The sequence below is a fragment of the Macaca mulatta genome, chromosome 7 (assembly GCF_049350105.2).
Source record: "Macaca mulatta isolate MMU2019108-1 chromosome 7, T2T-MMU8v2.0, whole genome shotgun sequence".
Taxonomy (NCBI): Eukaryota; Metazoa; Chordata; class Mammalia; order Primates; family Cercopithecidae; genus Macaca; species Macaca mulatta.
This window is the reverse complement of record NC_133412.1, coordinates 96,058,069-96,071,726: the sequence shown is the minus strand read 5'-3', so window position 1 is coordinate 96,071,726 and position 13,658 is coordinate 96,058,069. Positions and strand designations below refer to the sequence as shown.

General features: G+C 51.9%; 1 protein-coding gene and 1 long non-coding RNA gene across 6 annotated transcripts; one reads left to right on the top strand and one right to left on the bottom strand.

Annotated features, from left to right (window-relative positions):
• Window positions 1-1,169: 1,169 nt before the first annotated feature.
• AJUBA (ajuba LIM protein) lies at window positions 1,170-13,658 on the top strand. Of its 5 annotated transcripts, XM_001104222.5 has the most exons (8): window positions 1,170-3,546; window positions 6,363-6,464; window positions 8,094-8,161; window positions 8,288-8,350; window positions 9,423-9,553; window positions 9,637-9,688; window positions 10,702-10,770; window positions 11,244-13,658. In XM_001104222.5, the coding sequence occupies exons 1-8, from the start codon at window positions 2,541-2,543 to the stop codon at window positions 11,367-11,369; spliced, it is 1,617 nt and encodes a 538-aa protein (XP_001104222.1). In that variant the 5' UTR covers window positions 1,170-2,540; the 3' UTR covers window positions 11,370-13,658. The 5 variants fall into 5 exon arrangements, 4 of the variants coding, with proteins under 4 accessions (XP_001104222.1, XP_077796819.1, XP_077796821.1 ...); XR_013396105.1 differs by lacking the exons at window positions 9,637-9,688; window positions 10,702-10,770; window positions 11,244-13,658 and having other exon boundaries at window positions 8,288-8,622; window positions 8,940-9,553; XM_077940695.1 differs by lacking the exons at window positions 1,170-3,546; window positions 6,363-6,464; window positions 8,094-8,161; window positions 8,288-8,350 and adding an exon at window positions 9,246-9,263 and having other exon boundaries at window positions 9,370-9,553.
• Window positions 2,186-6,196, bottom strand: LOC144330184 (uncharacterized). Its single transcript, XR_013396128.1, has 2 exons — window positions 4,106-6,196; window positions 2,186-3,876 (listed from the first exon to the last, which is right to left on the bottom strand). It is a non-coding gene; the product is annotated as an uncharacterized LOC144330184 (long non-coding RNA).

Sequence of the window (13,658 nt, the reverse complement as noted above, 5' to 3'; positions counted from 1 at the left end):
CATGCCCTATTAGCATATGCATCTTCTACTTCTTCCCCTTCACTCATCTCTGCTTCCAGTTATCCCTTGAAAACACAGGCTATTCATCCCAATTGTGCCCATTGTTACCACCACCTCTTGCATGGGCCTCCTTTAATGGCTTCTCAGCATTTCATAAGATTTCCTCTCCCATCCTCACCCCAAAGGATCAAAGCTTCCAAATCTTAGTATTTGGAAGTTGTGTGGATATTTTGGATGCAATTGGAAGGAAGAATCAAGGTTCTCCTTCCCCATCTGGACACAGGAAAGGAGGGAACACATTATGGTTAATTCTGAAGATGTTGCTCACAGCAGGTTTTAGATGCAATCTGATAGCTCCCCTCTGTTCCTAGTGCTTTCAGTCCTCCCTGCTTCCAGTCTGGTAGGAAACTCTCCTCAGGATCAGAGAAAAGCTGTGGCCTTGACCAGGGAAACAGAGAGGCTGATTCTCAGGGGAGATGAGGTCAGGGAGACAATGCAACTAGGACAAAGAAGCCAAATAGTTTGGCACAAATTAATTTCCCAAAAGATATTAACCTCCTTTCTTTCCACATTCCCTAAGGCTACACTAAGATTTTAAAAGGTGTTCAAAATGTTGAGATGAAAATAATATGCACAACTTGTTTGCATATAATTTTCATACTCGTTTACTATCTAAATACAAAGCAGTCATTTTCCTTCTCCATTCTACTTCCTCCGCCCCTTGCCTCTGATGTTCTAGTCTGGGCAAAATTAATTGGCTGTTTTTTTAAAAAATTTTTTGAGACGGAATCTCCCTCTGTCACCCAGGCTGGAGTGCAGTGGCGCAACCTCGGCTTTTTGCAACCTCCGCCTCCCGGGTTCAAGCGATTCTTCTGCCTCAGCCTCCCGAGTAGCTGGGACTACAGGTGTGTGCCACCACGCCAGCTAATTTTTGTATTCTTAGTAGAGACGGGCTTTCACCATACTGGCCAGGCTGTTTGCAAACTCCCGACCTCATGATCCACCCGCCTCGGCCTTCCAAAGTGGTGGGATTACAGGCGTGAGCCACCGCGCCCCGCCGCTTCAGCCAGGGTTTCTTTTCCTTATTCTTGATCCTTCTAAAATAGTCAGTATCAGTCTCTTTTCCATCCTGTTCCTTTTCATTTGCAAATCCTCTACATGGCATTTCTTTTCTTCCTCTTAATACTTACTCCGTATCACCAGTCTTCTGTCGACCAAAACCAACGGGGGAAGGTATTCATTGGCCCTAAAACCAGGCCTTCAATCTCCATAATCACCTGAAATGTTTGCTAAAAATCTCATTTCCCAACACCAGGGGGTGTCTGTCTATCCCTCTAACTGTCCTACCCTTAAGGTAGAGATTAGTCCCAAACCTTTTCCTCACTCTTTTTCACTGCTTCTACACACACACTAGATCTCTTTCCCTCCCTCTCAAGGGAGAGATTAGTCCCATTTTCCTCACTCCTTTTCACTGCTTTTACAGACACAAAATTTCTCCACCATCACAAAACTTTTGGGTCCAGAAGGTGGTGCCTTTTAATTGCAGTTTATCTGTTTGTCTCTCATTCTATCCGGTCAAGCTTGTCCTTTCCTTTGCGCACCCTTCGGTCTCTGCATCGTCCACACTCCTCTTTGCTCCCCAGCTCTCCCTTTCTTTCGCTACCTGTCTTCCACCTCTCTCTGTGGGCTTCGTCGCTTTTCAGGACTGTCTTTGCGTACACGTCTCTGAACCTCTTTATGCATTTGTCTTCTTTCTCTCTGTCTTCCTCTTTATGGCTCTCTCCTTGTCTCACCATTTCTGTACCAGTCTCTCTCCATCTCTCCCACAGTCCCCACGCTGGGAACAAAGTCACGGTGCTAGCGCAGAACATGCCTCCTGTCGTCGGGTCCCAATCCGCGACACATTCCACCATGCCCCTCCGCGCATTCCAACTGCAGACAAAGAGTCCCCGTCCCCTACCTCCACACTCTTTCCTGTTTCAATTCTTGAGTGATGTAGGGGCAGCTGCCCCAACTGCCCCTGCCCGCCTCTCATGGACAGTCCGCGGGCCTCCACATCCAGGGCAGTTAGCGCTAGCGCCCTCTCTGCACGCACACCAGCTATTCCTGCGCGGACACCCCCGGCCCTCTCACACACACCGCGCTCCGCCCTCCTAGGAAAGTAGATCCGGCCAAGCAGACAAAAGTTTGGGAGAGAAGTTCGGTCCGTGGCTAGCGTGAGAGCGAGGGGGGCGGGGGCCGGGGAGAGTGGGGCAGTCGGGCGAGTAGACGCGTGAACAGATAGACCTGTGGACGGGACAGCCGCGGCCAGAGGCCCTGCTAGCCCCGCTCAGCCCCAGATGCGCGAGGGGACGCAGCCCCTCCCGCTGGGGGATGCTGTGGGATTCCTGGCGCCGGGCATCCAGGCCGCCGGCTAAGCCCCTGTGCTTCCCCTGTGCCCCTGGGGAACCACAGTCCGGCTGCAGGGAAAGAGAACCGGCCGCCCGAGACGCCACAGGGTGCCAGGCGGGAAGGGGGCGAGAGGCCCCAGACCCAAGGGCATGGAGCGGTTAGGAGAGAAAGCCAGTCGCCTGCTGGAGAAGTTCGGCCGCAGAAAGGGTGAATCTAGCCGGTCTGGGTCTGACGGGACCCCCGGGCCAGGCAAGGGGCGCCTAAGTGGGTTGGGGGGACCTAGGAAGTCAGGGCCCCGAGGAGCTACTGGGGGACCTGGGGATGAGCCGTTAGAGCCGGCCCGGGAGCAAGGTTCCCTGGACGCTGAGCGGAATCAGCGCGGCTCCTTTGAGGCACCGCGCTACGAAGGCTCCTTTCCCGGGGGGCCGCCGCCCACCCGGGCCTTGCCTCTACCTCAGTCGTTGCCCCCCGATTTTCGGCTGGAGGCCACGGCCCCGGCCCTCAGCCCCCGCTCCAGCTTCGCCAGTAGCTCGGCCAGCGACGCTAGCAAGCCGTCCAGCCCCCGGGGCAGCCTGCTGCTGGACGGGGCGGGCGCTGGCGGAGCTGGAGGTAGCCGGCCTTGCAGCAATCGCACCAGCGGCATCAGCATGGGCTACGACCAGCGCCACGGGAGCCCCTTGCCAGCGGGGCCGTGCCTGTTTGGCCCACCGCTGGCCGCAGCACCGGCAGGCTATTCTCCCGGAGGGGTCCCGTCCGCCTATCCGGAGCTCCATGCCGCCCTGGACCGATTGTACGCTCAGCGGCCCGCGGGGTTCGGCTGCCAGGAAAGCCGCCACTCGTATCCCCCGGCCCTGGGCAGCCCTGGAGCTCTAGCCGGGGCCGGAGTGGGAGCGGCGGGGCCTTTGGAGAGACGGGGGGCACAACCCGGACGACACTCTGTGACCGGCTACGGGGACTGCGCCGTGGGCGCCCGGTACCAGGACGAGCTAACAGCGTTGCTTCGCCTGACCGTGGGCACCGGTGGGCGAGAAGCTGGCGCCCGCGGAGAACCCTCGGGGATTGAGCCGTCGGGTCTGGAGGAGCCGCCAGGTCCTTTCGTTCCGGAGGCCGCCCGGGCCAGGATGCGGGAGTCGGAGGCCAGGGAGGACTACTTCGGTGAGTGAGAGAAGTGGTTAGGGACGGGAAGGGACCCGTCACGGCATTCGGTTCTCCACTGCCCCGACGGCCCAAAGTGCCGGCGCCCCGGGGTCTGAAGTGAAGACGCGGGACTAGGAAAGAAACAAGAGGGATGGATGGGGGCGGCCTCAGAGCACTGTCCCCTTCCTGCTAGTTTTCAAATGAACCAGGGCTCCTTATTTCTGCTAAATTCAACCCTCCTGGTATCGCGTGAGTCCGTTTCTCAAGCATTTGAACCTCGGTTTTTCGCGGCAGGAGGCCTCGTAGGTAAAGGACCAAGTGGGGCAGTGAGGGCGCATCCCCCCCAACCTGCTCCCCCCTTCACGGCGGTGCCCCTGGAGGTTTGTGCGCGCCGCGCCCCCACCCGGGCCCAGGCTCCGCCCGCAGGAATTCGGAGAATGCGCGGGTGGGGGGGCTGGGCAGGCTGGCCGCGTGCGTGCCGACTCCTGCCCGGGCGCTCCAGGTGCCCACGGGCGGGGCGGCCGCCGCCGCGCGGCGGAGGGGTGGGGTTCGGGGATGGGGGGGCGCTCCCTAGCACACACAAGAGTAGTGGCGGCTGTCGGGGAAATGGAGCCTGGGAGGCGGCATGGAGCGTCCTGGGACCTAACTGCTGTCCCTCCCCAGTCCTGTTGGCTAGGTGCGTGCGTGGGCATTTAATCAGAGACCCAGTAGTACCAGCCTCTATTTTCCCCATCCTCCGGAAGTCAGGGCAAAAGCGATGACTGCTGGGACACCATTACCTCTGGATGGATAACGACCCTGTGTTATTGCCAGAAATAACCTGATCTTGAATTCTGGTTATAACCTCTCAGAATTCAGGCTAGAAGTAGCGCCTTACTTCCTGACACTGTTAAGGAAACCTGGTCGCTGTCTCCCTCCCCTACTCTGTTCAAAAAGTATTGATTGATTATATGTCTCAGCTATGAGGAACATTAGGGTCTTGAAAGATCTTTTAGTCAGAATTCACAGGCACTACTACACACCTAAAAAACTTCGAATATGATTGTGATTGGAAAGAAGTGGCAGGCTTACCCCCTAAGGGCTTTGGGCCTCTTTCACTTTTCCAAGCATCTCTTCTCACCACTCGTGCCCCACTCCTGGACCCCATGCTGTAGAACTCTATGGCTAGAAAAGTGAATAGGAAGAGGAACGCGGCCAGGGAGGGATGGTTGGGTAGGAGGTTCAGAGGTAGCAGGGCGGCAGGCTACAAGGGCGCTGCATAACTCAACCCCCAACCTCCACCCCCATTCTTTTCCCCACTTCCAAATCCACCGAGAGGAAAGCCCAGAGGAGATGATGCCAAACCGCTTTGATCAAGGAAGACTGAATGACAGGGCCCATTTAGCAGTTTCGTTTTGAGGCCCAGGAGAGGTGGCTAGTAAAGAAGTCTTTTTGGCTGAACCATCAGAGCCAAAAGGAAGAAAGGAACTCAGAGAAACTGCAATAAAAGAGCAGGAAGAACATAGGTGTAGATATGCTGGGTTAGATGAGGTAAGGCCAACATGCCTGAGCAGTTTCATTTGCTCTTCCCATAATGTCCAAGGTTTCCTAAAGAACGGCTCTGACGGGACCCCCTGGCATGGCAATATTGGGGCAGATCTTCACTTCCATGAGGAAGCCACATTTTGAATTCAGAGATGGGGGCCCCGTCTCCCTGGGAGTGAGATTGCCTCCTTTGACAACCCCTACATACCCCTTGTGCCGCCAGCCCCAGCTTGACTGTACCCTCCTCCTGCCCCTAGTAGGGGCCCTCTTCCTTGGCTTCAGCCTTGCCCAGCTGCCAGAGGGTGGGAGCAGGACAGGTCTGGGCCCATCAGTTGCTGCAGCTGCTGCACAGGCTCCCAAGCCCCTGGGCAAAGACTGGGATGGGCCCCAACAGGCAGGGAGTGTGGCAGCCTGCCGAGGGGGAGAGGTGGGGCGGGCCCGTTGGGATCTGCTCCCCAAAGACAGGCCCTAGCCCTCACTCATGGGCCTGGAATTGGGGAGTGGAGGGAGGGAAGAACACACCCAGGAAAGGCGAGTCCCAGAGCCAGGTGTATGTATCTTAGCGGGGGACTTTGGAGAATAGCAAGCAGTTCAGTTCTGTGTTCTTCCCAAGATAGAAGGTGACTAGGAGGCATCAGGGGCTCTGCTACTCTCCCTGCTTTCCTGTTCAACCCTGGTTCCTGGAACACACCCTACATTCTCAGCAGTCACCTCCCCACAGGAGTCATGCTCACATGGTCCCCTCTGCACAGAGCCCTCTGCTGAGCCAGATCCTTTTCTCCATCCTTGGAAGTCTGCAGCAGAGAGAAATCATTCTATAACTGAACAGCTCGTTTGACTGATGGGAAACTGAAGTCCCAGAGAGGCTTTCTGGGCCTAGCCTGCTTTCTCTAGAAAGTTTTTTCAAGTCTGCTGCTGAGCACCTGTGGACCGGCATCTTTGGCCATTCATCCTACACACTGCAACAGAGATCATACCTTGCCTGTATAATCTTTTCTCCCCAACAGAAACTAAGCATCTGAATGCCAGGGACCATATCTCTGACCTTCTCCAGGTTTCCTCAGGTAGTGGTGCTGTGTTAAGCACAAAATAGATGCTCAGAAAATATCTGTTGAGTAATTAAACAAGAATGGATCTGCTCAACCAAGATCTTGCTACATGTCATTACTTCTTATCTTCTCTTCTCAGAAGGGAGCCCATCAAAGGGAGACTGTGACCCCTGGCACATCAGGAAAGGGCAGTCAGGAAAGCTTGGGAATCCCTGGTTTTGACCTGGGGGAGTAGAGTGTGACACTCTTTTCTCTTCTCAGGCACCTGTATCAAGTGCAACAAAGGCATCTATGGGCAGAGCAATGCTTGCCAGGCCCTGGACAGCCTCTACCACACCCAGTGCTTTGTCTGCTGCTCTTGTGGTGAGTGTAGCCCCAACACTCAAGCACTCCCCTCCCCTGCCCACATACACACAAGTGCTATAGGGAACAGGAGGAGAGCTTTTGCCTCTTCATTTGCTCACAGAGCAGCTGTTGGATCCCCACCAAGTGTCTGGAGGTCCGCAGCTGCTCCGCCTCTCTTGCTTCCTTGTCTGCCCTCTACTTAGCTCTCCCTTCCCCTGGTGGGTCTCCTTTCTGGAGTCCCTCCTTCCTTCCTTACCTCTGTTTCTCCTTCTCATGCCTCCTTGCTTGCCCATCCTGGACTCGCCTGGCCCTCCAGCTTCTCGGTGGGGCTTGGTCTTGGGCAGCCAAGTTGCCTGGGGCGACAGTGAAAGATTGGAATGTGGGGAGGGTGGGGGCAGGCTGGGGGAGTGGGGAGCTGCTGGGGGCGGAGAGGGGGGTTTTCTCTTGGCTGGTCAGAGTTCAGCCACCTCACTAGAGTGCAGGCCACCGGGCCATGCCAAGCTGATGACATCACGCTCCAGGAATGCCTGCCACTGTTAGCTCAGGAGGCCCACTTGGAAAGGGGGGATGCTCCCAGCGGCCTTAACTGCCCCCCTCCCCTCCCTCATTACCCCCTCCTCCCTGCTAACCCATTCTGATTCCTTTGCTAAACCTTTAATCTCCTATCTCTGCCTGTCTGACTTCAGCACTCAGCTTTTCTCACTCCCCCAGTTTCTGCCTGGTTCTCTTTAGGCTCATCTGTCTGTCTATCCTTCTGTTTACAGGGCCTCTTCTGGCTATATCTCTTTCCCTCTCTTTCCTCCCCTGTGTCTCATGAGCTTCTAAGTCAGCTTTCCTAACCCACTGGACAGAATTGGAAGTGGGGATTTTGAGGGGAAGAAGGCAAAGGTGGGAAAATTGCTCATGCTCCACCTGTTCTCACTCCTCCCCTATCCCTGATAATGTAGACACCTGGGAGCAGTTCCTGGGGGTTGGTCACATGGGGAATGGTCCTGCCTTGTCTGCTAGAAGAAGATCCTGGGTTGTCTCTTACCCTAGAGACTCTGGGTCCCTCTAAGCTTAGGGAAGCAGCCTTAAACAAACAGGAAAGGGGACCTGCTTTGCTTCCAAACAAAGCACTTTGTCCTGCAGTAACTCCAGTCCTGACCTCCATAGAGTCTGTCCCTGGAAGGAGACAGATAGGCCTTTGAGAGCAGGATAGACATGCTCAGGTGAAGAGGCTTCTAGGTTGAAGGGTCCCAGAGGGCAAGGCCTGTAACAATGTGATTCTCTCTATGCAAATCATATAGTACCTTATTAAGAGCTCATGTATTCCAGCATGTAGTTGGCTTTACTCTCCCAGGTGGCTTCCTATGCACTGGAGAGGAAGGCAGTTTGTTTAGGGGAGGGCCCTAGAAAACTGTTAAGGAGGCAGGAGCTGGAGGAGCAGCAAGCAGAAGAGAGGGGAAGTTGGCTGGAATGAAGCCAAAGCAAATTGGAATTGCATCAGATGGAATTTTTGTGTGGGGAAGAAGGACAGACAGCAGTTAGGAGGAAAAGTACAAAGTCCAGGTTTAAATATATTATGCAGCACTGGGGAGCAGTGACCCCAGAAGTCTTGCACCTGGGCTGTGGGATAGGTTCCAGCCCCTTTTCTGCTGTTTCTAGGGCGAACTTTGCGTTGCAAGGCTTTCTACAGTGTCAACGGCTCTGTGTACTGTGAGGAAGATTATCTGGTGAGTAAGGGTCACCTGGACCTGGAATTGGTTTCCATACTGACCCCCTTCTTGGTGGCCCATTGGAGTACCACCCATCATTCTCAGTTTGATAACAGCCTCCCTTTGTCTTGTCTTTTACTTTAGTTTTCAGGGTTTCAGGAGGCAGCTGAGAAATGCTGTGTCTGTGGTCACTTGATTTTGGAGAAGGTAAGTAAAGTGCCTTCAGCTGAGAACTCTCACTGTGAGGCTGAGGAGTGGAATCAGGGACTAAATGGATACTGAGAGAAGGTTGGGGGAAGAAGCCTGTCACCAGATGAATCACTTTCATCCCATTCCTCCCCAGAGCAGCTGTTTACAGTGGCTTCTCTCTGCCTATGGAATCAAGTCTGGGCTCAAAAGCCTGTCAACCCAGGCTTCTGTAACCTGGCCCCTTCCTAATTCTGCAGGCACAGCCAGGCCTTCCAGCCTGAGCTAGGAGTGTGGGGTCCTGAGTCTTTTTATTTATTTATTTATTTATTTATTTATTTATTTATTTGAGACAGAGTCTCGCTCTGACATAGTGGCATGATCTTGGCTCACTGCAACCTCTGCCTCCCAGGTTCAAGTGATTCTAGTGCCTCAGCCTCCCAAGCTAGGACTACAGGCGTGCGCCACCATGCGTGGCTGATTTTTGTATGTTTAGTAGAGACGAGTTTTGCCATGTTGGCCAGGCTGGTCTCGAATTCCTGGCCTCAAGTGATCCTCCTGCCTCAGCCTCCCAAAGTGCTAGATTACACGCATGAGCCACCGTGCCCAGCCTGGGGTCCTGAGTCTTCATCCCCTTTCTGCTACTGGTTAGAATCACTTGGGACTCAGTTTTATTTTCTATAAAAAGGAGAGATAGGATTAAATCAGTGATTATCAATCATGGTAGCCTAGCAGATCAGCTGGGAAGAACTAAAAAAAAAACCAAAAAACAAAAAAAAAGTGTTTGGATCCCATCACCAGAGATTGTGATAATAGGCCTGGAGGAGGGCCAAAGCGTTGATGTTTTTTAAAAGCTCCCTAGATGATCCTGATATGCAGCCAGAGTTAAACACTACTGGCCTGAATGCTCTCTCAGGCATTTTTCAGGGTTTCTGCCTCCATTTTAAGACTTCTTCCCCCACATTACATAGCATTGTTTCTAGGAGTATAGCAGCGGGTTGGATGAGGTTAATGGGAGTAATAGGGAGCATAATGGGCAGCTGGAGAACTGAGACTGGAGGGAGACTGATTCTCTTGCTACCCCATGAGCCAGATCCTACAAGCAATGGGGAAGTCCTATCACCCAGGCTGTTTCCGATGCATTGTTTGCAACAAGTGCCTGGATGGCATCCCCTTCACAGTGGACTTCTCCAACCAAGTATACTGTGTCACCGACTATCACAAGTGAGTCCACCCCTTGGGATGCAGTGTGGAACTGGGTCCAGGGGTTCCCCAACCTCAGCTCATCTCTTCCCTCTGTCTTTCAGAAATTATGCTCCTAAGTGTGCAGCCTGTGGCCAACCCATCCTCCCCTCTGAGGTCAGTATGTCTGGGTTCTCCTTCAGGGCAGCCAGTGCCACTGCCTCTGGCGTAGGGTTAGGGACATGCTGCCTGGCCTCCTGCCGGAAGCAGTAGTGCCAAGGAATGTACTCTGTGAAGATTCCCGTGTGACTCTGCCTCTTGGGGTCACCACCCTGACCCTAACATCCGGGCCTGGACATGTCTGAAAGCCTAACTGGGCCCAGGCTCTATCTCTTCTATCCCAGTCCAGAGGAGGAGACTTTCTTTGAGGTTGAGGTCACCAGACTGCAGATGTAGGGGCTGGAAAAAGGTGGGAAGAATCCTCAGCACTGGTAGGAATGGGTCAGAAATGATTTAAGCTGTGTGTAGAGGATGTACCTACGGAGAGAAGCCAGATCTTTTTTTTTTTTTTTTTTTTTTGACACGGAGTCTTGCTCTGTGCCCCAGGCTGGAGTGCAGTGGCGCGATCTCGGCTCACTGCAAGCTCCGCTCCCCCGGGTTCACGCCATTCTCCTGCCTCAGCCTCCCGAGTAGCTGGGACTACAGGCGCCGCCACCTCGCCCGGCTAATTTTCTTGTATTTTTAGTAGAGATGGGGTTTCACCGTGTTAGCCAGGATGGTCTCGATCTCCTGACCTCATGATCCGCCCGTCTCGGCCTCCCAAAGTGCTGGGATTACAGGCTTGAGCCACCGCGCCCGGCCGAGAAGCCAGATCTTATTGGATTCCCTTGTTCCCAGCCTAGCCTACTTTATTTATGCCTCCTGTCCCTTTCCTTCCCCCACAACTGGGAGACGCAGGTAAGGCCAGGGCTCTTGTACAGAGGGAGTGTGCTACATGGGGGCAGCCCAGTGAAGGAGATAAGGAGAGTTCTGGTAGGATTTGCAGAGGCATCTTAAAACTACAGGTGATTGCAGAGAGACTCTGGGGCCGTTTGTATGATCTTCCCATGGGGTGGGAAGGGTTATATATGAGGGAGGTGGAGGTGAAGCAACATGCTGCTCTCATCTCCATGGGGGTCTGCATGTTTCAGGGCTGTGAGGACATCGTGAGAGTGATATCCATGGACCGAGATTATCACTTTGAGTGCTACCACTGTGAGGTGAGTGTTGGGGTTCAGCGGTGCTGGAGAAGAAGTGGAAATGGGAAGAGGGTAGGAGTCAAGTCCTGCAACAACCAGACATCTATGGGAGAGGTGTAGGGCATGGGAAACCAGAAAGATACTGTGACCTATCTTCAGCCTTTTTTTTTTGTCCCCTCCAGCCACTTTCTCTGGTCCAAGTTGCTTAGTCCTTTCTGAATCTGACTCTCCCAGAGTCAGGACTTTCTAAGAGTAGCGAGTCTGGTCAAACTGCTGTAAAGACAGACTTGTGTCATTATTTCTGCTGCAGCAGCGACACCTGGTGTCCAGCTGAGGTATTAATATTTTCTCAGATTGCTCTTCCATCCTGCCCTTCCCACCCCATCCCTTTCTTCCAGTTATTAGGAGTCAGGTGTTGAGCAGGGCAGACTCCTAAGATGCCCTCAGTATCCAAGGTGCCTGGGCTGAGGTGAACTAGGTGCCTTCTTCCCTAGGACTGCCGGATGCAGCTGAGTGATGAGGAAGGCTGCTGCTGTTTCCCTCTGGATGGGCACTTGCTTTGCCATGGCTGCCACATGCAGCGGCTCAATGCCCGACAAGCCCCTGCCAACTATATCTGAGCTGCAATCACTGCTGCTGCTGTCACCACCACTGACAAACTGCTCTGGCCAGTGGGCTCCTCTAAGGCCAGCCAAGGCAAATAATGCACTCTACAGGCCTGGCAAAAGAGTCCTCTGGGGAGGACCCCAAGGACTGGAGACCCAAAGATCATGACATTCCAAATGGATTGTGGAAGAGAAACCTTATATTTACCAGGGTGGGGGTGACTGGCCTTTTTTCCATGTGTGCATCCTGAGCTTAGGCACACACAGGAGGGTTCCAGTACTTTCTGAACATCTGATTCTGTATCTTCAGTATATATATTTTGTTTGTTTTAGAGATGGGATCTCACCATGTTGCCCAGGCTAGTCTTGAACTCCTGGGCTCAAGTGATCCTCCCACCTTGGCCTCCCAAAGTGCTGGGATTACAGGCATAAGCCACTGTGTCTGGCCTAGTATATGATTGTGCATGAGTCACATAATGTTCTGGTCCCGGATTCCAAGAGTAGAGGACCTAGCTTTAAATCAACTAGTTTCAGCTAAACTAGCTAGAACCAAATCAAAGTGTAATTCTCCCTCCAGCTCCCCCAAACCCCAGAGTTTTGGGGTTGTGGTTGATGCAGGATGGGATCCCCCTGAGAGGCAGCAAGTCTAGGGTGGTGAGTTCCTGCTAGGCAACCAAATTTAAGCTCTTCACTTTTTTTGTGACACATGGTGTCAGATATGGGGTCCCCCACCTATATCTGGATGAAGAAGTAGAAACTCTGGACCTCATTAATGAGTTATTTATTGGCCTTCTTCTAAGGACTAGGAGAGCTCCTCATCTGTCTGCTGAGAATGGAGACCAGCTCTGAGTGGGGTTGCTGCCTATATTTCCTGTTTCTCAGGGACTCACGTGGGTCTGGGGAGGCTAGGTAGGTGCTTGTACGTGGTTGCTCTTCTCCTTGGCTATGGTAGGTAATAAGCAGGTCTGTGTGGGTGTGGAGCTTGTTGTGAGGATGTCTAGGAAGCTTCAGCTTAGCTACACTCCCAAGTTTAGGTGCACTGAGCCATACAGCCCAGCGTATGCATGTGTGGTTGTGTTCATGTGCGCGCGCGCGCGCGCGCACGCACACACACACACACACACACACACACACAAACACTCTCTCTGTCTTACTCTCTTCTCAGGTCACTTGTACACTTGGTTTCCTAGTAGAATCTCACTTGCCACCTCTCAGAGGGGTCCTGGATTGCATCCGTCACAATCCCAAAACTACAGTTGGGGGGAACTGGAGGGAGCAAAACACTGATTTGGTACTAGTCAGTTTGCCTGAAACTAGTTCACCTAAAGCTAGATCTCTTAAAACCAATTTACTGAAAACTTGTTTGCTTAAAGTTAATGACTTAATGACTAATTTGCCAAAAGCTTAATTCGTATTTTGGTGTGTTTATATCCATTTAGGTGTCCTATTCTTTTTTGTCTTGCTTTGGATATTTCAAGGATTTATATCTATTCATCCAAGAGTACTTCTGACTTATTATCAGCAACATAAATTTATCAAATTTGCAGCACTTTGTAAATGATGAGATTGCTTCCTACCTTTATGGATGTCTTTTTCTATGTTATCTACCTTTCAAAAACTTTTTTTAAAAGTTTAAAGTTTCTAGCAATAAATACAATTGGTACAGGCATTTTGTGTATCATTTTTTTTGTTTCTTAATCCAATATTCCTTTACAAATTAAATGCCTTGAAAAATGTAATGGAGTTCAATGTGATTTTGATGCTTTGGTCTAACTTCTACATTCCTACTGTTAAAAGGCCAGTATATCTTAAACAAATGAATAGGCATGAGGCATATTCAGTTGACTTACAATGAAAAGTTATACAGACAACAGTAATAACTAAGAGGGTGAATCTGCTAAACCCTTTTGAAATGCTGCAGATTTGATAAATATTTATTTTAGACTAATTGGTTTTAGGGGAATTGGTTTTAGGCAAATTAATCTAGTAATCTTTGATCTTTAGTCCTCATTTTCTATCACTCAGTGAGTTTCATACTGGAAATGATGACTCCTGACAACAGAAATTCCACATTTGGGGGCTATTCTAAGATGACTATGCCAGCCAACCTGGGAAATACATAGAGGAGATCTCTGAGTGAGAGGGAAAGAGTTCAGATTTATACAACTGAGTGCCAGAGGGGAAAATGCACCTTGTTGAAGTGAGAAATGTTCTGAAACTGAATTACTTCTTGTACAGCTGAGATCGCTTCTTCTGTACTATTGTTAAATAAATGAATACAAAGGCCCTGTGATGGGAAATCCA

What these genes read in the sequence shown, in the direction of transcription:
- AJUBA (XM_001104222.5), top strand. Translation starts at nt 2,541, where the DNA reads ATGGAGCGGTTAGGAGAGAAAGCCAGTCGCCTGCTGGAGAAGTTCGGC. An exon ending in ACTGTGAGGAAGATTATCTG is followed by an intron (nt 8,162 to 8,287) that starts GTGAGTAAGGGT and finishes CTTTTACTTTAG; the next exon opens with TTTTCAGGGTTTCAGGAGGC. An exon ending in GTCACTTGATTTTGGAGAAG is followed by an intron (nt 8,351 to 9,422) that starts GTAAGTAAAGTG and finishes CCCATGAGCCAG; the next exon opens with ATCCTACAAGCAATGGGGAA.